This window comes from Suncus etruscus, chromosome 3, assembly GCF_024139225.1.
Source record: "Suncus etruscus isolate mSunEtr1 chromosome 3, mSunEtr1.pri.cur, whole genome shotgun sequence".
NCBI lineage: Eukaryota > Metazoa > Chordata > Mammalia > Eulipotyphla > Soricidae > Suncus > Suncus etruscus.
The window spans coordinates 156,518,886-156,544,552 of NC_064850.1; the positions used below are offsets into that span (position 1 = coordinate 156,518,886).

Consider the following 25,667-nt stretch of genomic DNA (forward strand, 5'->3'; position numbering starts at 1 on the left):
TCTTGATATTATGGAGGTATGTTTTATGTGCTATCATGTAGTCTATCCTGGAGAATGTCCCATGGACACTGGAGAAGAATGTGTATCCAGGTTTCTGGGGATGGAGTGTCTTATATATATCCACTAGGCTTCTTTCTTCCATTTCTCTTTTCAGGTCTAGTATATTCTTGCTGGGTTTCAGTCTGGTTAACCTATCCAGTATTGACAAAGTCGTGTTGAGGTCCCCCACAATTATTGTGTTGTTATTGATATTATTTTACAGATTTGTAACAATTGTATTAAATATTTTGCTGGCCCCTCATTCTGTGCATATATATTCAGGAGAGTGATTTCTTCCTGCTCTACATAACCCTTGATTAATATAAAATGTCCATCTTTGTCCCTTACAACCTTCCTGAGTAGTAAGTTTGCATTATCTGATATTAGTATGGCCACTCCAGCTTTTTTATAATGTTCTTCCAGCCTTTTATTTTGAGTCTATATTTGTTCTGACTATTCAGGTGTGTTTTTTGTAGGCATCAGAAGGTTGGATTGAGTTTTTTGATCCATTTAGCCACTCTGTCTCTTAACAGGTGCATTTAGTCCATTGACATTGAGAGAAAAAAATTGTCCTGGGATTTAATGCCTTCTTTATATCAAAATTTGTTGTGTCTTTTGGTCAGTCTTGTCTTAAATTAGGTCTTTCAGTTTTTTCTCTTAAGACTGGTTTTGAGTCTGTAAGTTTCTGAGCTGTTTTTTGTCTGTGAAACCATGTATTCTTCCATCAAACCTGAATGTGACTTTTGCTGGGTACAGTATTCTAGGTGAAACATTCATTAAATTGAGTTCTGTCACTATGTCCCACCACTGCTTTCTGGCCTTGAGAGTTTCTGGTGACAAGTCTGCTGTAAATCTCAAGCATGCTCCCTTGAATGTAATTTCCCTTTTTTATCTTGCTGATTTCAGAATTCTGTCTCTATCTGTGGGATTCGTCATTGTGACTAGGATGTGTCTTGGGATATTTTTACTGGGGTCTCTTTTGGTTGGTACTCTTCAGGCATGCACGATTTGATCATATATATTCTTTAGCTCTGGAAGTTTCTCTTTAATAATGTTCTTGACCGTTGATTCTTCCTGGAAATTTTCTTCCTGTGCTTCTGTACTCTAATGATTCTTAAGCTGTTTCTGTTGAGCTTATCATAAACTTCCATTTTCATCTGTTACCATTCTTTGACTAATTTTTCCATTATCAGTTCATTTGCTTTAATTTTTTTTCCAATCTCTCCCGCTGTATGGAGTTGTTATTTATCTCATCTTCCACATCACCAATTCTATTCTCAGCTTCTTTTACCCTGGTGTAGAGCTTATCCATTTTGTCATTCAATTCTTTTACTGATTTTTTCAGGCCTGTTATTTGACCTTTTATTTCAGTTTGGAGTTTTGTGATTTCTGTCTTCATATTTTCTTGGTTCTTATTAGTGTTCTGTTCAACTTGATCCATGGTTTCTTTGAGTTCTTTGAGCATCTTCCATATTGCTTGTCTAAACTCCTTATCTGAGAGATTGATTAGTTGGTTGGTCATGTTCTGGTCATCAGAACTGTCATCTTCATTCTCTATGTCTGATGCTGGCCTGCGTTGTATCCCCATTGTCACACTTGTATTGTGGATTTTTCTACATGTTGTGGTGATATTCATTGGCCAAATGATATAAGTGGACAAGCTCCTCTGGCTCCGCCCTTTATGGGTGGGTTGACTTGCCTCCAAGGAAGGGGTGTCCTCCATGGATGAAGCTTCACACAGGATCAAATCTTAGGCCCAAGCATACAGCAGAGAAGACAGTCTGGGGAGAAATGCTGGGCTTCAGTAATGCAGCACAGTTTTATTGGGATTTTTTTCTTCTTGTTGCAATGGCGTTCTTTCCTTAGAAAGAGTGCATGGCTGCATAGCGAAGCGGAGTGGCCATGCTCTGCTGGAGCCTCTTTTCGGCCCACTCCCAACAGTTTCAGGCGACAGGACAGGAATCAGACACACACAGGCAGCACTCACAATTTCTCACGGTCTTCTTTTTTTTTTTTTATTTTTGGTTTTTGGGCCATAACTGAAGGTGTTCAGGGTTTATTTCTGGCTATTTGTTGAGGGCACCATATAGAATGCCAAGGATCAAGCTGGTTCAAGTGCAAACTTTACTTGTTATACTATCATTCTGTTCCCAGAGGAAAGAACTTCTTATAGAAAGTGTATTAATAGTCACTTTATCAATTAAAAACATTATTATCATCCTTGAATCTTACAATATCTCATTTTCATTCTTTTTTCCAATACTCTCCTTCTAGAGCTCTATTTAGAAAGTTTTTTGGGTACAAACAAGATTACATACATCTTCCATTATTATCTACAGAAATAGATTTCTAAATTTCAAGTGAAAAACATTCATGGTGGGAGCCTTGCAAATATTAAAATGGCAAAGAACTGGCTTTGTAAGCATGAGAACGCTAGCTAAAATCTCCAATGTCACCTGTGTGCATCAAATAAGACCCTGGAGATTCTGCCCTGTGAAATATTGCCATTGCAACCAAGTGTACTATCTCTAGTACAACACAAAACCAAAAGAAAGGAGACAACAACCAAGCGTAACTGTGAAATTTCCAGTCTCCACTAGTCGTAACAACAGTAGAACATAAGTTGATTAGAGTAAAATTAAAACAGAAAAGGAGAAAACATCCATGTGGTAGAGCATGCACCATCCCTTAAGTTCAACATCCTACAGCTGATGACCCATGTAGAAAGGTAGAGTAATGATGCTAGAAAATTAATATGATAGAATTAACATATATTTAGCTGAAACATATAGTTTAAAACACAAAATAAGTACTGACAGTAGGGCTTGAGATAGAGAGAGAATAAATGCTTCATTATAAAGACCCTTTAATAAGAAAAATTGACCTCATGGAACAGAAAGAGAAAAATACATGTACAAGGGCATAAAATTAGAAAACAGTGCCCAGAACATTTCTGCTACTTAATGAATCTGATGATATTTAGTAAGCCACTTCACTTCTGTGTATGGGAAAATATCAAACGCCTCCCATTTGGTATTTTTCTTGTTAGAGTCAGAGAAGCTAAAGGGTTGCTCATCGCCCCAAACCTAGAGAGATAGAGATTGCCAATTGGTGATGCTAGTACCCTCAGGATTTTATTAATGCCTGGGCACCCCAGGGGTCCCACAATCTTCTGATGGAGTAGGCTGATCTGCAGAACCCCAGTGCTAGTTAACTTACAACCTATATAGGGTTTATGAAACTTTACATACATCATTCAATAAATCATCAAACAGCAACTTTAAAACAGTGTTTTCTGCAAACTTTAACTACAAGGATCCTCTCCTATCTGACCCGTATTCTGTGTATGTCTGCTTATGGCCCCTATAAATATTTTCATTTTTGTCTCATGGTATACCTAGGACAATGCCTAGTTAATAAATGACTAGGGTAAGACAGCTTTAGCTGCCTAGGTTTTGCCCTTTGCTCAGGTTTGTAGACTTGAGCTGTCCTGGTATGTCCTGTCCATTGTTCAGACTTTGGAGCTCTAGTTAAACTTTTAAACAAATCCCATAAGCCAGAAGCTATGATTCACAGAAGCAGAAGCATGATTATTATATTTTAATTTCATCATTATATTTCACTTTCTTTTTTTGTTTGTTTTGTTTTTTTGTGCCACACCCGGTGATGTTCAGGGGTTACTCCTGGCTATGAATTCAGAAGTCACTCCTGGTTTGGGAGACCTTCTGGGACACTGGGGAATTGAGCCGAGGTCCATCCTAGGTAAGTCACGTGCAAGGCAAATGCTCTACTGCTGTGCCACCGCTCCAGCCCCTCATATTTCACTTTCAACATTTCTCATAGTTTTAGTACACAATAAAATTTCTAAAATTTCTTAAACAGTAAAAATGTGGGGCTGTAAAGACAGTACAGGGGTCAATGAGGGTCTGCATGTGGCTTTGATCAATGGAAACAAATGATCCCTCAGCATCTCTGGGTGCATCCTAAAGGGCCCTCAAGCCCGCAAATTTGGCTCTAGAGACCCTTCAAGAATAACTGAGGTGACTAGGGTATCTCTATCTTTGCAGAGCATAGGTTGAAATGCAACTTCAGGAGTTCATATAGAATCAGAAGCTAAATTGGTTGAAATTTGCCATTAGTCTCCATCACTTGACTCCAGGGTCTCTTAGGCACACTGGGGAGCAAATACCACACCACTGCAAATAAATGAATAAAATTAAAATAAAATAAAATGTAATAGTAGTACAACTTGAATTTAAATGCTGCCAGTACAGCAGACTTCAATGTTTCATTGCTAAAGTGTCCATTTTATGTCCACCAAACAATACATATCAATAATCAACAAGACAAAGACTATATCTGCTATTCTCTAGTGTAAAGTTCATTTAAATGGTTGCTTGGAAGATAATGTTCTAATTATTATTTGAGAGGAGTTAAACAATTAGGACATTTGAATACAAAACACTAAACCTCTGAGAATGAGGCACTAATCCAGTTGAGAATTTATTCTATCTACTAATTTACTAATCATTAGTGGAGCAACAATACCATACTGAGGCTTTATCAGTTTGAGTAGTTAGAGTGAGATTATCCCATTAGGGACCATTTTCCTACAATATAAATGCAACAAGAAGCCTTAATAAATGTCTTCTGTACAGATTGAATAAATGACAAGTCAAGAAAAGCAGATCTAAGTGACTGGACTGATGGAATAATTACATTTTTGCATTATGTGAACTCTGTAGGACTTAATTTCACAAAGGAATTAAAAGAGCACAAAGTTCTGATGAGTTTTTTCCGTGATCAGTTCAGGAAGGTAGTGCTATACTTTGGGCCTTTAAAAGCACAATGAAATTCTAGAAAGAAAAAATTATGATTTAAATGACTGTCACAAATTCAAACTATTTTCTCTACTTCCATAATTTATAACTATTAATAGGGCCTTGCTATTTTCCAAGCTATTGCCAGTAACTACATTACACATAACAGCAAACAAAATTTTGTTGAATAGATGTAAAGAACACAATACTTCCTAGGTTCTGAGAATTTTAATAAACACATTTTTTAATCCAAAATTCAAAATCCCGGCTTTTCTGAGAATATTTAATTTAAAGAGTTTGTGAAATGAAGGTCAAAGAACAATGAATTGCTCCTTACTTAAGATGCTAAAAAAATATCTAATTCAAGAAAACTTCAAAAGTTGAATGTGTCAGGAAGACAGCTGATGTCAGGGTAAAATGCTTCCCTTATCAGAAAGGAACTTATACATCAGCAAATAGAAAAACAGAGCAAAAGAGGAGAGCTTATTCTTCTGGATTTAACGGGAAATGAATGATTTTCTTTGCTCTAATAGTTTTGTTTTGGTTTGGTTTTAGTTTTGAGCCACACCTGCAGCATTCAGAGGGTTACTCCTATTTCTGTGCTTAGAAATCACTCCTGGCAACCCTGGGGACCATATGGGATGCCCTAGATGGCGGCATACAGGTCAAATGCTCTAAACCTGTGCCAAAACTCTGTCCCCATTCTTTTTCTTTTTTTACTACTAGATGAGTGAAAAATGTAATAGCAACTTACTAGTTTCCTTATTTAACCATTTTATATTTATTTGGTAAAATTTCCTGATATTTAAAAGCAAGTCAAATGAAATGTAATAATTATTAATGCAGATAATGTATGGCCAATCCTTTATTTAATATATATTGATATATTAACTTATTCCTGTTTTATTATAAATAATAATATTATCATCTTATTTTTGCTTTGGTGATGGACAAAGGTTACTCCCATTTCATTCAGTGCTCAGACTCAGGGTAGTGTCAGAGATGTCAACCAGTGTATAGTGTTGGGACTGACATGTATCATGTGGTGTCAGGGAGGGTCCCTGCATTCAAATAATGCATTCCTGCCTACCTGGGCTGAGCTACCTCTTCAGCCCAATCATTAAGTATTTTAAAGAGGGCTGTGTGTGTCAGTCTACTGTCCTCTTGCGTGAACATCTTGGGAGTGGGCCGAAAGAGACTCCAGAAAACTCGCTCTCACAGAGGCCAATTCCAGGGCAGGACTCCATAACATGAAAACCAGCTAGGCTTTGCAGAAGCCGGGTCCCCTGTTTGTGACATCAGGCTGGGAAAATCCACGAAAATACGCCTGCTCAGTGGGGCCCGACTGTGAAAAACTGTGAGTGCTGCCTGTGTGTGACTGTCTACTGTCCTCTTGCGTGAACCTCTTGGGAGTGGGCCGAAAAGAGGCTCCAGCAGAGCACTTTGGCTTTGCTACGCGGCCATGCGCTCTTTCTAAGAAAAGAACACCATCGCTACAAGAAGAAAAAATCACACTAAGAACTGTACTGGATCACAGAAGCAAGCATTTCTCTCCGGACCGTCTTCTCTGCTGCATGCTCGAGCCTAAGATTTGATCCTGTGTGAGGCTTCATCCACAGAGGACTCCCCTCCCTTAGGGGCAAGTCGGCCCATCCAGAAAGGGCGGAGACAGAGGAGTGTGCTGCCTGCATAATATAGCCAAAGAATACCACCACAACACATAGAAAACCCCACAATACAAGTGTGACAATGGGGAAACAACGCGGCCAGCATCAGACATAGAGAATGAAGATGACAATTCTGATGACCAGATAATGACCAATTCTGATGACTAGATAATGACCAACCAACTAATCAACCTCTCAGATAAGGACTTTAGACTAGCAATATGGAAGATGCTCAACGAACTCAAAGAAACCATGGATCGAGTTGAACAGAACACTAATAAGAACCAAGAAAATATGAAGACAGAAATCACAAAACTCCAAACTGAAATAACATGTCAGCTAACAGGCCTGAAAAACTCAGTAAACGAAGTGAATGACAAAATGGATAAGCTCTGGGACAGGGTATCAGAAGCTGAGAATAGACTTGGAGCTGTGGAAGATGAGATACATAACAATTCCATACAGCAGGAGAGATTGGAAAAAAAATTAAAGCAAATGAACAAACAATGGAAAAAGTAGTCAAAGAATGGGAACAGATGAAAATAGAAGTCTATGATAAGATCAACAGAAACAACTTAAGAATCATTGGAGTCCCAGAGACCTAGGAAGAAAATTTCCAGGAAGAATCAACGGCCAAGAACATCATTAAAGAGAAACTTCCAGAGCTAAAGAATATATGTGATCAAATACTGCATGCTCGAAGAGTACCAACCAAAAGAGACCCAGAAAAACCACCCCAAGACACATCCAAGTCACAATGACAAATCCCACAGATAGAGACAGAATTCTGAAAACAGCAAGATCAAAAGGGGAAATTATGTTCAAGCAAGCATCCTTGAGATTTACAGCAGACCTGTCACCAGAAACACTCAATATCAGAAAGCAGTGGTGGGATATTGTGACAAGACTGAATGAAATGAATACTGTACCCAGCAAAACTCACTTTCTGGTTTGACAGAAGAATACATGGTTTCACAGACAAAAAACAGCTCAGAAACTTTACAGACTCAAAACCAGTCTTAAGAGAAAAACTGAAAGACCTAATTTAAGACAAGACTAACCAAAAGACACACCAAATTTCGATATAAAGATGGCATTAAATCCCAGGACAATTCTTTCTCTCAACGTCAATGAACTAAATGCACCAGTTAAGAGACACAGAGTGGCTAAATGGATCAAAAAGCTCAATCCAACTTCCTGCTGCCTACAAGAAATGCACCTGAATAGTCAGAACAAACATAGACTCAAAATAAAAGGCTGGAGAAAAATTAGAACTTAGACCCCCAGCTAACATCATGTACGAAGGTAAAATCCAAATGGATTAAAGACCTCAATATCAGACCCAAAACCATAAGATATATAGAACAACACATAGGCAAAACACTCCAGGATATTGAGACTACAGGCATATTCAAGGAGGAAACTGCACTCTCCACGCAAGTGAAAGCTGAGATTAACAGATGGGAATATATTAAGTTGAGAAGCTTCTGCACCTCAAAGGAAATAGTGCCCAGGATACAAGAGCCATCCACTGAGTGGGAGAAACTATTCACCCAATACCCATCAGATAAGGGGCTAATCTCCAAAATATACAAGGCACTGACAGAACTTTACAAGAAAAAAAAAAAACATCTAATCCCATCAAAAAATGGGGAGAAGAAATGAACAGACACTTTGACAAAGTAGAAATACAAATGGCCAAAAGACAAATGAAAAAATGCTCCACATCACTAATTATCAGGGAGATGCAAATCAAAACAATGATGAGATACCACCTCACACCACAGAGAATGGCACACATCCCAAAGAATGAGAATAAACAGTGTTGGTGGAGATCTGGAGAGAAAGGAACTCTTATCCACTGCTGGTGGGAATGCCGTCTAGTTCAACCTTTATGGAAAGCGATATGGAGATTCCTCCAAAAATTGGAAATCGAGCTCCCATATAATCCAGCTATACCATTCCTAGGAATATACCCTAGGAACACAACAATACAATACAAAAACCCCTCCCTTACACCTATATTCATTTCAGCACTATTTACCATAGCAAGACTCTGGAAACAACCAAGATGCCCTTCAACAGACGAATGGCTAAAGAAACTGTGGTACATATACACAATGGAATATTATGCAGGTGTTAAGGAAAGATGAAGTCATGAAATTTTCCTATACATGGATGTAAACAAAATCTATTATGCTGAGTTAAATAAGTCAGAGAGAGAGAGAGAGAGAGAGAGAGAGAGAGAGAGAGAGAGAAACAGAATAGTCTCACTCATCTATGGGTTTTAAGAAAAATGAAAGACATTCTTGCAATAATAATTTTCAGACACAAAAGAGAAAAGAGCTGGAAGTTCCAGCTCACCTCAGGAAGCTCACCACAAAGAGTGATGAGTTTAGTTAGAGAAATAACTACATTTGGAACTGTCCTAATAATGAGAATATATGAGGGAAATGGAGAGCCTGTTTAGTGTACAGGCGGGGGTCGGGTGGGGAGGAGGGAGACTTGGGACATTGGTGATGGGAATGTTGCACTGATGATGGGTGGTGTTCTTTACATGACTGAAACCCAAACACAATCATGTATGTAATCAAGGTGTTTAAATAAAATAAAAAAATTTTAAAAAGTATTTTAAATAATAATAGTATCTAATAAGAACAAATAATTAGGCTTCAGATCTAAACAAAATCTATCACCAAATGACGTCAAAATTAATACCTTTAAAACTCCATCTGTACTAACAGGGTTTGAATAAACCTAGAGGAAATACAAATGAATGTGACATGTTTCTGTTCTGGAAATGCATGCTAAAGTGACCTCTGCAAGGTTGGCTGAAAACAACCCTGATAAAGAGTTCCTTGGAATTCACATGTAAAAAATGCATATTTTTATTACCTTATTAAAATAAGGTGTGAGTCCTGGAATCTGCATTATTACAAGTTAACTCTCAAGTACTCTGAAATCTGTAAACCATGATACTGGATTATAAAAGGAAGTTAAACAAGATAACTCTAAAGAGTTGTTTCCTGTACTTGTTAATAGAGATATTAGGGATTTTAAAAGTATGGAAAAGAACAATACAGCATAATATAACAGTCAAATTTAAGCCAGTACAATTAAAATATAATGAATTCCTATGTCAAAAGGATACTTGCTAATATCACTAAAAATTTTACATAAAAACAAATCAGGTGCCTGGAGAGATAGCACATTGGTGTTTGCCTTGCAAGCAGCCGATCCAGGACCAAAGGTGGTTGGTTCAAATCTCAGTGTCCCATATGGTCCCCCGTGCCTGCCAGGAGCTATTTCTGAGCAGACAGCCAGGAGTAATCCTGAGTACCGCTGGATGTGGCCCAAAAACAAAAAACAAAAACAAACAAAAAAATTACGCATTTTCACAATGAACCCTGCTCCTCTTTGAGGGGGGCAGAAAGGGGACATAACATGGTCTAAAATGCATCACTTCCTCTTTCATTGATATCTTAGTATCATTCCTGACACAACACACCATAAATATATTAACATCAAAGATTATTCCAATTGGAAAAAAGTTTTAGATACCTTTTTCAAAAATAATAACAAAGTAAGACATCCTTAGAAGGACCCTAATCCTTCTAAAGAAGTAAAAAAAAGTCCTAGATCAAGGTGTCAGCAATGTCCCTCTTACAACCAGGCAGATTCTTACCAGAGTGAGTCAACAAATGATTCAAAAAGAAATAGTTAAAGGAGAAAAGGAGCAAATTCTGGACTCTTGTAAACAGGGTTCAAAACTTAAAGTTACTATAACCACACCGCAATATTTTTTAATAAAAATACAGTATCCATACTTCTGATCACTGTAGAGGATTTCTTCGTATGTTTTACAAGTTTATAGGCTCTCTATTGACATAATATACAATAAAGTCCTACATGAAATACAGATTTTTCAATAGTTAGATATAAGTTTAATAAGATATGGCATTATCAAAAAAGAGATCACTATTTATCTAAATGAAAACTAATCCTTGAAATAATAATGACAACTCATTTTGAGTAGGAATCTGAAACAGAATTGAGGCAATCTTACAACCCATCTACTTATACATTCATATATCTGAAAAAAGCTGCTTCTCCAATGCCTTACATTAAGAAATTCTATTTTAAGAATAATATAGGCCATGAGTTGAAATAATAGTGTTACATATGTCTTAAGGTTGTTGTAACTTGAAACAAAATGATTAAAAGAGAACATGTATATGCTGGTATTTGTATGCAGCTCAATATCAATTTCTTATGGTGTCTAAAACTTACAGATGTGATGCTGTAGCCCTTCATTCAAATGAGAACTTAAGTCAGGTCTATCTTTGATTCCTGATGCTATTATGTATTCTGATAATCACTAAGGTCATCAGATGGTGTTGAAGATTGTGAAAAATCAAGCTATAGGTCCAACATTTGAATTCAAAATCAATTTTACAAGTGCAAAATGGCAAGCAGTTCGTATAAAAAATACCCAGGAGTTTTTAATAACCACAATCTTAACAGGAGCCAACAGAATGATGCAGTAGCAAACAATGCCAATTCCACCTTAGGCTGACTTGGAAAGAAGTGTCACATTCACATGAAAGGCAAAAAGGCCTCTGTAGTGTGGACAGGACACAGACGATAGGAGTGCAGTTGAGGAGGGAGCTTTCTTCTGTATGAGGGGTATACAAACCAGAATTCTCTGACCCACTGAAGAATTTGCTTGATATTGAGCAGATATATAAGGAGCTGGGGTGATTATGGTTAGGCATTTGAAGATCTCTAAATATAAGTTCCTACTCCAGGGATTTTGTCTGCCTTGTTGACCACCTTTGCCTTCTTCCTTGCCTTGTATATGACAGATGTTTAAAATTTCTCATTGAATGAAAAAATGACTAAGAGAATGATTTGAAAGCATCAGAGAATATGCTTGCTGTGTATGGTGCCAAAATATGAAACAGACATCGGTGGATAAAAATTTTAGGAACATATGCTTCAGAGAAACTTTTTAAGAAATAGCTTTTTAACAGTGAGAGCTCTCCAAAGATAAAGCAGACTTTGTAAGGGAGTGATCTCCTCCTGGTATGGGGAGAGGCAGTGGTAATGGTATTCTTGCAGAAACTGGATAACCATCTGTCAAGAATTTTACAGCAAAGAAAATACTGTATACATCATCCCACACCACAAGGGATTTTCATTTTTATCCTATTTGCCATTTCTATAGAGAAAACCTTCTGCTGACATAAAAATCATCAGGCTAAAATGAGGAATTTTAAACTATTTTAGGAATGACTCAACAAAAGAGTGCTTCCAAATGCAGGTACATGAAAACATCTGTGAAGCTTGACATAAACAGAGTTCTAAGTCCCTCTTGATCTCATTTCTCAAGCCTACTCCATAGTATTGTCCTAGTAATTATCTCTTCTCCTGCATAATCACTTTTCCTCCTGGCTATCCAGATTTTGTTAATATCATGCAAGCACATTACTCTCATCTTTGGAAAATGCTCTCAATGCACCACAAATCCCTCTCTAAATATTACAGGCTTCCACTTCCTTCTATTTTATTTTACTAATATTTTTATTTAAATCATTGTGATTTACAAAGTTATTCATAGTTGAGTCTCAGACATATAATGATTCAGGATCAAACTCACCATCAGTGTAAACTTCCCTCCACAAATGTTTACAGAGTGCATCCCATGTCACCACTTCCTATGCTAGCCGGTCATCATAACATAGACATTTTAATTTTGGCTATAAAATGTTGGGTCTCATGATTTCCTTCTGGTTGATTCTGGCTTGAATATTTATTTTTGTCCATTCTTAAAACCACCAATGCAACTGAGACTCCTTGATTCCTATCACCATAATTTCATATTTGTTTTTCTCTCCTCAACTCAATTTCTTTCCTTCTCCTTACTATACTCTGGGGCATGTTCTAGACAACCTACATTAACTCCATTGCATTTCTTCATGCAGTTTTTCTAAATACCATAAAAGGAAGATCCTCCTGTACTTATTCTTCTTCTGGTTTACTTCATTTAACATATTTTTTTAGATAAATGCATGTTACAGCAAATTGAATTATTGAGTCATTCCTCACGACCATGACGATGGCAACTCTGATGACTTGAACATGACCAACCAACTAGTCAATCTCTCAGATAAGGAGTTTAGAATCGCAACATGGAAGATGTTCAAAGAACTCAAAGAAAGTATAGAAGACAACACTAATAAGAATCAAGAGAATATGAAGATAGAAATCAGAAAACTCCAAACTGAAATTTCAGGTCAAATAACAGGTCTGAAAAATTCAGTAGATGAATTTAAGAAAAACATGGTTGAGCTTTCCCACGGGCTAACAGCACCTGAGCATAGAATTAGTACACTGGAAGATGAGATGAATAACAATTCCATACAGCAGGACAAATTGGAAAAAAGCCTTAAAGCAAACAATCAAACAATGGAAAAATTACTCAAAGAATAAGAACAGATGAAAATAGAACTCTATGATAAGCTCAACAGAAACAACTTAAGAATCATTGGAGTCCCAGAGACCCAGGAAGAAAATCTCCAGGAAGAATCAACGGTCAAGAGGAACTACCAGAGCTAATGAATACATGTGATCAAATCCTGCATGCCCGAAGAATATCAACTAAAAGAGATGCCAGAAAAAACACCCCAAGACACATCCTAGTCACAATGACGAATACCAGATAGAGACTGATCTGAAAGCAGCAAGATCGAAAAGAGAAATTACATTCAAGGGAACATCCTTGAGATTTACTGCAGACCTGTCACTGGAAACACTGAAGGCCAGAAGGCAGTGGTGGGACATAGTGACAAAACGCAATGAAATAAATGCTTTGCCTAGAATACTGCACCCAGCAAAACTCACTTTCAGGTTTGAAGGAACAATACATGGTTTCACAGACAAACAACAGCTCAGAAACTTTACAGACTCAAACCATTCTTAAAAGAAAAACTGAACAGCCTACTTTAAAACAAGACTGACCAACAGATACAACAAACTTCGATATAAAGATAGCACTAACTCACAGGACAATTCTTTCTCTCAATGTCAATGGACTAAATGCACCAGTTAAGAGACACAGAGTGACTAAATGGAACAAAAAAGTCAATCCAACCATCTGCTGCCTACAAGAAATGCACCTGAATAGTCAGAACAAACATAGACTCAAAATAAAAAGCTGGAGAAAAATCATCCAAGCAAACAACACCAATAAAAAGGCTGGAGTGACCATACTAATATCAGATAATGCAAACTTTATACTTAGGAAAGTTATAAGGGACAAAGATGGACATTTTCTATTAATCAAGGGATACGTACAGCAGGAAGAAATCACTGTCCTAAACATATATGCATCGAATGAGGGTTCAGCAAAATATTTAATACAATTGTTGACAAATCTGAAAAATAATATCAATAACAACACAATAATTGTGGGAGACCTCAACATGTCATTGTCTATACTTGACAGGTCAACCAGACTGAAACCCAACAAGAATATACTAGACCTGAAAAGAGAAATGGAAGAAAGAGGCCTAGTAGATATATACAGGATACTCCACCCCCAGAAGCCCGGATACACATTCTTCTCTAATGTACGTGGGACATTCTCCAGGATAGACTACATGCTAGCACATAAAACATACCTCCATAATATCAAGAGGATAGAAATTTTGCAGGCTACCTTCGCGGACCACAAGGCCCTGAAATTATATGTGAACCACAAAGGGACACAGAAGAAAAACTTTAATACCTGGAATTTAAACAGCCTAATACTGAATAACCAGTGGGTCTGAGATGAAATCAAAGAGGAAATCAAAACCTTCCTAGAAACAAATGACAATGGAGACACAAACTATCAGAACCTATGGGACACAGCAAAAATGGTACTGAGAGGAAAATTTATAGCTTAGCAAGCACACATCAGGAAAGAAGGGGCATACCTGAATAGCTTAATGATGCAGCTCATAGAATTAGAAAGTACTCAATGAAAGGATCCAAAAATAGGGAGACAGAAGGAAATAACAAAGCTGAGAGCAGAAATCAATGAAGTGGAAACCCAAAAAACAACCCAAAAGATCAATGAAAGCAGAAGTTGGTTCTTTGAAAAAATAAACAAGATTGATAGACCACTGGCAAAACTAAAAAAGAAAAAGAGAGAGAGAGAGAAAAACTTGATAACTCATATTAGGAATGAAAAAGGAGAAATCACTACTGATATGACAGAGATCCTAAGGGTAATCAGAAACTACTTTGAGAAACTGTATGCCACTACAATGTACGAAGGGTAAATCCAAATGGATGAAAGACCTCAATATAAGACCCGAAACCATAAGATATATAGAATATGTAGGTAAAACACTGCAGGACATTGAGACTAAAGGCATCTTCAAAGAGGAAACTGCACTCTCCAAGCAAGTGAAAGCAGCCAAGATACCCTTTAACAGATGAATGGCTAAAGAAACTGTGGTACATATACACAATGGAATATTATGCAGCTGTCAGGAGAGATGAAGTCATGAAATTTTCCTATACATGGATGTACATGGAATCTATTGTGCTGAGTGAAATAAGTCAGAGAGAGAGAGAGAGAGAGAGAGAGAGAGAGAAACGCAGAATTGTCTCACTCATCTATGGGTTTTAAGAAAAATGAAAGACATTCTTGCAATAATAACTTTCAGACACAAAAGAGAAAAGAGCTGGAAGTTACAGCTCACCTCATGAAGCTCACCACAAACAGGGATGAGTTTAGTTAGAGAAATAACTAAGTTTCGAACTATCCTAATAATGAGAATGTACAAGGGAAATAGAAAGCCTGTCTAGAGTACAGGCGGGGGTTGGGTGGGGAGGAGGGAGATTTGAGACATTGGTGATGGGAATGTTGCACTGGTGATGGGTGGTGTTCTTTACATGACTGAAACCCAAACACAATCATGTATGTAATAAATTTGTTTAAATAAAAAATAATAAAAAGAAATAAAGTTAAATTTATTATTGATGAGAATGCATATATAGTACCCATGTATGAAGCTAGTGGAGCTATAAAATGGTTTCATTGAAAAGTTCAACAGTTCCCATAAGCTACAACACTAAAGCACCACACGACCTCTGTAATTAAAAAACCAGATACATATATCCAAGAGAATCGAAAACAGGTACTCAAAAAATAGATATTTGCACACATATTTATATAAGCACTAAAGACAAGGGTAAAATACAAAAAAAATACAAATATCTATAAACTAATAAGTCAATAAAAAGTTATGTTTATATAAGTTAAACCATATACATGATTATATACTGAAAATTTATGATTATATATAGTGAAGTTATATATGTGTATAACTAATAAGCCAATAAAAATGTTATGTCTTTAGGGCCGAAGTGGTAGCACAGTAGTATGGCATTTTGCCTTCCGAATGGCTGACCCAGGACAGATGCAGGGTCTATCCCCAGTACACCATATGGTCCTCTAAGCCAGGAGTGATTTCTGAGTTCAGAGCAGGAGTAACCCTTGAGTGCCACCAGGTGTGGCCCAAAAAACTAAAAAAAAAAAAAAAAAGTTACAACTTTATACACTCAAGCCAAATGCCCTACCTGCTATGCTACAGCTCTGGCCCCCCAAAAAACCTCTACTGGCCACCTCAACCTCAGTCTCTTTTTCCAAAGGGACCATGGAGTGATCCAAGACTGCTCCAGTGCTGTTTTCCTTTTCTTTGACTGTTTTTTGAAACCACTCCCAAGTTGGAGTTCAGGGGTTACTCCTGAGGTGCTTGGGAATCAAACCCAGGCTGGCTGCATGCAAGGGAAGGGTCGTATCTGCCAAACTATCATCCCAGTCCTGCACATCCCTTTTTTCTCCTCCTCTCTGGTCACACAAGTTCCTTGCAGCTCCTTAAAATTGCATACAAACTCCTACTCCAAAACCCCTGCATTTGTTGTGTCCTCTGTATTGCATATTCCTTCCCTAAGTTATATAAAACTCTAAGACCACCTCCAATATCACTCTTCCTATTTAGATGGCACCAATGCAATGATACTTCCCCTGATGAATTGAAATTGCAGAACTATATATTTCCACAATTTCCCTTCACTACTTTAATCTTCTACACAGAATCAAGTTTTATAGTATCATATACTTCATCTATTTTCTGGGTTTACTTTCTACACCCTACTTTATATTTACTAAAGACCCAAGAAGAACATCAAAAGAGGTTCAAATAGTAAACATTTTTTTCAAATAATATAATAGAATTATTGCAGGAGTATATGCATCGATTGCAGCACAGAGAACAATAGTATGCTTTGTGAATGTTAGTAAAACAATTTTTCCACCTGCTTGCTAATATTTTTATACATATGGCAGATATAAAACAGTGAGTTGTTTTCTTGAATGCAGATCTGATTATCACATTGTGAAGAAACAGAAATCACTTCATGCAAAAGACTAAATACTTTAAATAATAACATACTAAAGACTTTAAATAATTTCCAAAGGATTTTAAAAAGAAAAGAAAAGAAACTACCCAATTTTTCTTCTTGTGTTTTTTTTTATTTTATTACAAAAACTAAACCTAAAATAATAAGTCAAAAGGTGCAAAAATTCTACATATTAGAATTTAAATGATCAGGATAGGAACGAGGATGTAATAGTTTAGTTTTTATGATCCTGTTATATACTTACTTTATCTTATAAACTATAATACTGCCTCATAGCACATAAATTCTCCAACCCTAAGACCCTATTTAAGAGCTAATCAAAAACATGCAAGAAAACAATTTCAATAATTCAATGTCATTTCCCATAATCAACCACAAGCCACTAAAGCGCAAAGGATTGGCTGACTTTACAAACAAGATGGTTACAGACCTACTTTTCAAATATTTAAAAACATTTCTTCATTCAATAGCAATAATTATTTTCTAAAATTAAAAAATAATAATTTAAGCAAGAGTCAAGGTTTCATAACCAATTAACCTCCATGAAAGGCTTAAAATTTGTATAGCTTTGCAAATAATATGTATCATGCAGAAGTAGTCATGTGACTTAAAAATTAGCAATATTGTATAGGTATTTTTAGTAAACTAATAAAATATTCACTACTGACATCTGAAGATACCATACTGCAGCTTTCTCTGAATATCTTAATGTGAATAAGCCTCAATCATCCAGTAAACTAATCTAAATAAAATCCAATCTAATGGAGATTAAATCATCATGTGCTACCCAGAGCGAGTGAGTATGAATGAATTACTGAAAATAATCATGGTAATTGCAGGTTTCTATTTATATTGACCAAAGTTGGAGAACTTTACTTAGTAAAATGTCTAAGCATCAGACCACCAATGCAAACACACAGTAAAACGCTCCTAAAATCCTCACTAAAAACAGCCCAGATTCTCTTTGCAATATCAGAGTCTGGTTGTTATTTCATGGTGTCAGATACACTGTTGGTGACAGAATGAAAATTTATGATTGCAGTTATTTTATTTTCAAGTAATGTGCGACCACAGAGATTTTTCTATTTTAGTAGAGTAAGTTAAATACTAAACAATAAATATCATTTTCCAATGCCTGCATATTTTGCTTATAAATGTATATGTACAAGAATACTAACATTGACACTAATTGAGACATATTTTTAATTATAGGAAGATTTGTTTGCCTTAGGATCATAAATTCCTAAATTAATTTAGTAAGACATAGGACATGGTGTTAATTAGGGAAATAAAGGCTTGCTCAAAAATAAACTGGCTATAAGACCCTTGAACATTTAGTTTAGCACCAATTTGCACTCATTCTTCCCTTGGTTATACAACTGTGTTTTTTTTTCATCAGCAGAGAAGTAAATTAGGAAGCTGGAAACCTAAGTTCTAATTCCATATTTGCAGCTAACAATCTAAAAAGCTATATAAATCTTGGAGAAAAGCCTGAATCTCTCTCTGAGCTCCAATTTGATTATCTGATAAATAAAGGGGTTGATAACAAATGCTTTTAAAACAGAATAGAAAAATTCAAGGTAAAAATGTCTGTCATGCATTAAAATTAATCCTTACATGCAAAGGCAAATACAGAGAACACTACAGGATAAAAAGGAATGTTTGTCACCTGTGGGGAAACAGCAAAATTTTAAAAATCATAAAAATGGAATGGTAATATAAAGCCAAAAAAAGAATCAGTATACTTTCAACCCTATGAAGACATCCTACAAAAGTAAAAAAAATAGTCATACACTACCTTCTTTTTGTCCTAGTAATCCTACTTTTAAATATATGCCCAAAGAAAATACCATTAGAGAAAATAAGTTAAAAAAAAAAAGAATCTCCTTAGCACTATATATGAAAGAGACATTTAAAACAACCTATAAATGCAAAGATAGAAGCAAAATCTGAAGTTGCTAAAATAACAAACAGCATTATAGAAATCGGAGTGAGAGTATAGTGAATAGGGTATTTGCCTTGAAAGTGGCCAACCTGGGGTGTTTCCCAACACCCCATATGGTAACCAAACCTGCCAGGAGTAATTTCTGATCACAGAGCCAGGAATAACCCCTGAGGGCTTCAGGGTGTGGCTTCAAAACAGAAACAAACAAACACAAAACATTAAAATATGCATACAACAAAATATTAAAGTTTTGGTCAAATTTTCTTATGTCACGGGTCATTCAGTCATTCTATGAAATCCCCTATGCATACTGTTGTAGCCTTGCTATTCTCTCCCCAAATGGCGTCAACAAAAACTTAAAGAAAGTGAGGCGGAGCCAGTGGGTATGGCATTTGCCTTGCAAGTGAATAACCTGGGACAGACCTGGGTTGAATCCCAGGCATCCCATATGGTCCCCAGGAGCGACTTCTGAGCACAGAGCCAGGAGTAACCCCTGAGTGCCACTGGGTGTGGCCCAAAAACAAAAACAAAAAAGAAACTAAAGAAAGCATCAAGAGATGTGAGTTAAAATTTCAACAGGTTCTCACATTCAAAGGTCAATTTAATATGGTAGAACTTGCTATGAGGCTAATACCTTAGAAAACTCTTTTCATAGTGTATATTCAGTTGCTTCTAACTTTAAATACTGTAAGTCACAAAGCCCTGGCAAAAGCTATCATTCTAGCAATAGAACTTTTTAAGCATTGTATATATGGTAAATAGATGTATTGCAGTACACAGAATTCATGAATACAATTAAGAAACATGGAAATTAGATTCAGTGCATACAGTTTTGGATTATCAACCCACTGAAACTCTAAAAAGTAAAAATATTTGATTCTTTAAAGTAACTATTTTCCAAAGAAAATATAAGTGATGCCAGTACTCTTGTAAAAAGAAATTTTGGTAATTTACAAAGGACCAAGTAATTTCTTCCTTAAAAATCGGGCATGGTGGATTTTCTAACGAAAGAATATTTTTAACTTCAATTATCCTATGTCCCATTTAACATATTCATGGACATAAATGCCCTGTATCATAAACTATGAATAAAAAAGAAAAAGGTAATGGTGTGTCATGAAAAAGTTTTAAAGAATATTAACATAAAAATGATCAATTAAGCACCTCCAAACTAAACACATGCTAATAGACACTGTCACACACTTCACAATGATGACTAGAGACCAAAGTCAAATGTATTTCCTTCCATCTTTCACACTTAGAATTCTAACAAAAATTCTGTTTCTGAATTACACCAAAAGCACTCTGACAAATAGTTAAGTTCAATTTCTCCAATCATCAGCATTGTCTAATAAGTAGAAACTAGGCTTTCATGTTCAAAATTATTCAACATGCTAATGAATTTCATCTTAAATCTAATGATCTCTAGTGACAAACCATGTGTTTATTTATAACCAAAAAATTTTAACTAGCTTTTAGGCAAAAAAATATAGAAGGAATTATCCATTAAAAAACAACTCTCACCAGTACATTTCAAAAATACCAACAATTCAGGTGCCAAGGAGATAGACAAATAGTAGTAGCACATGTCTTAAATGCTGAGGGCCTCGAGCTAAACTCCTGGGACAGCATCCCCTCGGGCTGAACTACTGCTTTAGCACTGGTGACTGCCAAGAACCCCCAGAGGTGACCCCACAGAATTTATCCCCCCAAAAACTGAGACAAAATAAACAAAAAATTTAACAAATCCCAATCATAACTTTTATCTATGTGAACTTCTATACAGAACCATAACACCATTCTCAGCATTTAAATAATATTTACAGGTTGTACATATCTTAGGATGCAACACAATAATTTACAGATTTAAAGAAAATAACAAAGGTGTAGAATTCCAAGACACAATAATAAGCTAAGCAAAATCTAAGCTTTTATTTCACCTGGAACTTTGTGTTGCCAATCATTACCAGAAAGCAAGATAGAAATTCAGTGTGGAGACAGACTAATTTAAACATTCACTCATTAAAATACTATGTTATCAGGCTAAGATCAGAGGATATCTTCCATTAAAATTTAGCTTCAGAAAAATCAGGTAGAAGTGAAAATAGAATCTCAGTAGTTAAGAAGCTATTTTATTTCAAAGCTTTCTGTCTATGGTAATCTTAAGTGTTGTAGCATTACAGTTTTTCAGTGCTGTAAGGACACTTCAATTAAGGCTATGTGGTCAAGCTCTGTGTAAATTAATTAGCTGAGGTTACATAGATTCTCTAAAAGCAGTTCTCTGAAACAGTCTTGAAGATAGGCACAATTTGCAGGGAAACAGCATTTAAATACAACTTACTAATCAATTCTTCTTGCTCTCACATTTCAATGACATTTCATGTAATGATAAATAAGCCCAAGAAAATACCACTAATCAAAAATTGTGTTCAATTTTGATTAAAGATAAAAGAAAAAACGTCTAGGTTTGCTTTTGATATTTAAGTTTTAGTTCTTATTTTATCTAAACTCACTGGCAATAAGTTTCACATTATAATTATAATAAATGTGATTCGTAATAGGAACTGTGTATACACTTGAAATTCACACTAGCCATAATTAAATTATCTACCTTTTAATTTCTATAAACAATATCATAACAAAAATACATGTTCCTTAGTTCAGACTTCACTTGGTTATCTGTTCATTGAAATTTAGCTAAAAATAGGGTTTTTTCAGTTTTCAAATATTTATTATTTAATTTAAAATACCATGGAGAAGTTTTTGCTATAATTTGCTAAATCGTTAGAATATTTTGTAAATATTATTACTCAAGGTAAGTCAAATGTATGTAGAAAAACCATAAATTAGTTGTGTAGTGGTTTTAATGTAAATTTCAAAAAGGAGAAATACGAAGTTTTGAAGAGATCAGGAGCCTTCCAATTATGTACATAAGAGATTCATGAGCTCTTCAGTAATCCTAAAATAAAGTCCCTACAGTCTCATTATAGTGATTGTGAAAAATTCATACTTGTTATACAGTAGCGATGATTTAGAGACTTTTTAATGGCTAATTTGTTTCAAGAGCATAGACAGTGTCTGTATAAATATATCTTTTGAGATGGTACCATTGAGGAGAGGCTGTCCTTCATGCACATTCTGCGATAAGACTGCACTGTAAACATCTTCAGGAAATCCAGTCTTGCATAATTCGATTTCACCAGAAGCCTCTACAGATGCCTGCAACACAAGAAAAAAAAATGTGTGCCATGATTGCTACCTCCTTCAGCTGAGAAACATTCTCCTTGGCATAAAGCCTCATTTTTCAACTATCTTCTACAAACAACTACCCTTTGTTTCCAAATAGATACAATTAGAATGCAGAGGGCAAAGGTTTAATCTTTTTGATAACTGGATTAGAAGAAACAAATCCCACTTGTCCCACTTGTCCTGTCCAGTAAAATCTAAATAATACGTTCCAGGTTTTTCCAAAGGCTGAATATTTCCATTAAAATGGTCATTGATGCTGTGAAAAAAAAAATTTAGCATTAAGTGGAGTGACATAGGAGTGACAGATTGCCTGGCACTATTCAGACTCCACAAATCACCAGTACCAACAATTTTTTAAGAAAAATATACACTCAAGTATATTAATTTGTATTATCATTAGTTCTAGGATTATGAGTTTTTTCCATTGTTGCTTATTTACAAGCAATAAAGCTGCAATATATTGATATTTTAAAAATGGGTATTTTACTCTAAGAAAAATGAACTATATTTATGCCTCACATTTGAAGGGCAGGTTTCATTAAAAGTCATGCTTTTCATGCCAGAGACCTAAGGTTCCATCCACATCACAGTAGGGCCCCCACCTCACTCAGCACCAACCACCACTGGGCATAACTCCTGAGCACATAGCCCCCAAGAACCACAAGCAATGCTATGCCCCCAAAACCATACTGATCTATGTATGCATATACATATGCATTTGCATATCTATAAAATGTGTGTGTAAAAGTGAGAAAGTAACTTAATCTAGAATCAACCATGATACTTACAGTAGTTATTTATTCATATATTAAAACTTGATCATACCAAGTGCTAGCCTTCAAGATTGTTTCACTACTTCTTCCAGTCCTCTGATACTATTATAGAATTATTATATTAATCTTCAATAAATCCTTATAATAGTTATATATGTTACAACTAAATTACCTGAGGTAAGGATCAGTTTGCACTGGTGAGACAGCTCTGACTCTGAGATGAAGGAAAATGGAAGCCCCAGAAGCAGAGACCTTAACATTCTCTGAGCTATGCACTATAGTGCAACCTTACAAATTCAAGAACTACCTGAATTAAGCACATAAGTATTCCAACTTAAAAATGTTACAAATGCAGACAAATCTAAATTAAACTATACTTTCAGATTTGAGAAAAGAAAGCAAATTCAATTATTTTTAAGTATCATTATTATTTAATCTCAAATGAACAATGGTGAAATATTAGTTCACTGCAGCAAATTTGCAAACAACTGTCAACCTGCTTATGTGTAAGAAAGGATTACAAAAGCAAGGATGCAGAGTCAGAAGGAAGTACCTTTATATAGGTGCCGTTTATACTGAATTGCATTTTTGGAATATCCTTATAAAATAATTATTTTTCACACAGTTGCTGAATGTCTGGTCTGCCTGATTATGACTATAGAATCTGGAGATTACCTAATGTTCAAATAATCAATATTCACATTATGCAACAGTATTCATGTACATGTAGATTAAGATAAGAAACGAAAAGAAATAATAAAAAACAGAGCAAAAAACAACAATATACAAAGAGAACAATACAAAGAATTGATGAGATCAGGAGTTGTTTATTTTTAAAGAATAAATAAGATAAACTGCTGGCAAGATTGACAAAGAAATAAAGGGAAAATACTTAAATAAATTGTATCAGAAATGAAAGCGAAGAGGTTACAACAGAACCCCAAGAAATCCAATACATCAATAAGAATTTATTATGACCAACTATACTCAGTTAAGCTAGAGAACCTAGAAGAAATGGACAGATTTCTGGAAAAATATCATCTCCCAATACTGAATGAGGAGGAAGGAGAAAGCCTAAACAGCAAACATAAGTTAGGAAAAAGAAACAGTAATTAAGAAATTACCCAAGAATAAAAGTCCAAAACCAGGCCGATTTATGGGTGACTTTTCTCAAACATTCAAAGAAAAGTTACTACCATTGATCCTTAGACTCTTACAAAATATCAAGAAGATGGGAATCTTCTCTAATACCTTCATGCTCATTCTCAAAGCTGACATAGATATTCCCAAGAAAGAAAACTATGGACTAATCTCATTAATGAACATGGATGCAAAAATACTTCATAAAATCTTAGCAAAACAAACCAATAACACATCAAAAAAAGTATACATTATGACCAAGTGGGTTTCATCCCAGAGAGTCAAGGATGGTCCAATATATGCAAATCAACATCATACTCCAACTCAGTAAAAGGATAAAAATCACATGATCATATCAATGAATGCAGAGATATCATTTGACAAAATCTAACACCAATTCATAATGACATCTCTTAGCAAAACAGGTGTGGAAAGAACCTTTTTCAAGACAGTAATAGCTATATAAAAAAAACCACAGCCAACATAATTCTTAATGGTGAAAATCTGAATCATTTCCATTAATGTCAGGCACTAGGCAAGAATGTCCAACTGTCTCTACACTTATCCAAAATAGTATTATAGATCTTAGTAATAGCAATAGCAGATATAGAAGAAAATAAAAGGAATCCAAGTCAGAAAAGAGGAAGTAAAACTATCTCTATTTGTAGATGAAATGATGATATACATTGACAACCCTAAAGAGTCCACAGAAAAGCTCCTTGAAACAATAAGCCAATACAGCAAAGTGGCTGGCTACAAAGTCAATATACAAAAGAGAGCTGCATTCCTTTATACAAATAATACTCGGAGGAGAAAGAGATCTAAGAGTCTAACCCATTTAAAATATTGTCCAAAACTATCAAGTATCTAATAAATAACCTAACAAGAGATGTGAGAGACCTATACCACGAAAACTTCAAAACACTTCAGAAAGAAACTGAAGACCTAAGGAAATGGAAGAAGGTTCCATGCTCATGGATTAGAATAATCAACATCATCAAAATGGCCATCTTTCCTAAACAACTATACATTCAATGCAATCTCTATTCAAATTCATACAACATTCTTCAAAGACTTAGAATAGTCATAAAGTTTGTGTGGCACTATAAAAGACTTAGGGTAGCCAAACCATATTGTAAAACAAGAAACTGGGAGGCATCTCATTACCTAATTTGAAACTCTACCATAAAGCCATTGTGATCAAAACAGCATGGTATTGGAACAAAGACAGACCAGTAGGTCAGAATAGAATATTTAATGACAAACCCAAGTTTATGATTAACTAATCTTTGACAAAGGAGTACAGAATTTGAAATGGAAGAAAGACAGTCTCTTCAACAAATAGTATTGAAACAATTGGCTAACTACGTGTAAGAAATTTAAGATTGATATATATCTTACACTTTAGACAAAAGTGAATTCAAAGTAGATTAAACACCTTGAGATTAGACCCAAATTAATAAAGTTCATTGAGGAAAACATAGGCAGAACTCTATAAGACTTAGAACTCAAAGAAGTCTCCCAATGATAGGATGCCAATGGCAAGTGCTATAGCATA

At 35.5% G+C, this 25,667-nt stretch overlaps 1 protein-coding gene across 1 annotated transcript in view; it reads right to left on the reverse strand.

Moving 5' to 3' along the window:
* The window catches only part of CDH2 (cadherin 2), a 273,767-nt gene that overhangs the window by 210,817 nt on the left and 37,283 nt on the right, over positions 1-25,667 (reverse strand). The window contains exon 2 of the mRNA XM_049769551.1: positions 22,055-22,166. Within this exon, the coding sequence (XP_049625508.1) occupies positions 22,055-22,166 (112 nt within the window). The remainder of the gene's footprint in view (positions 1-22,054; positions 22,167-25,667) is intronic.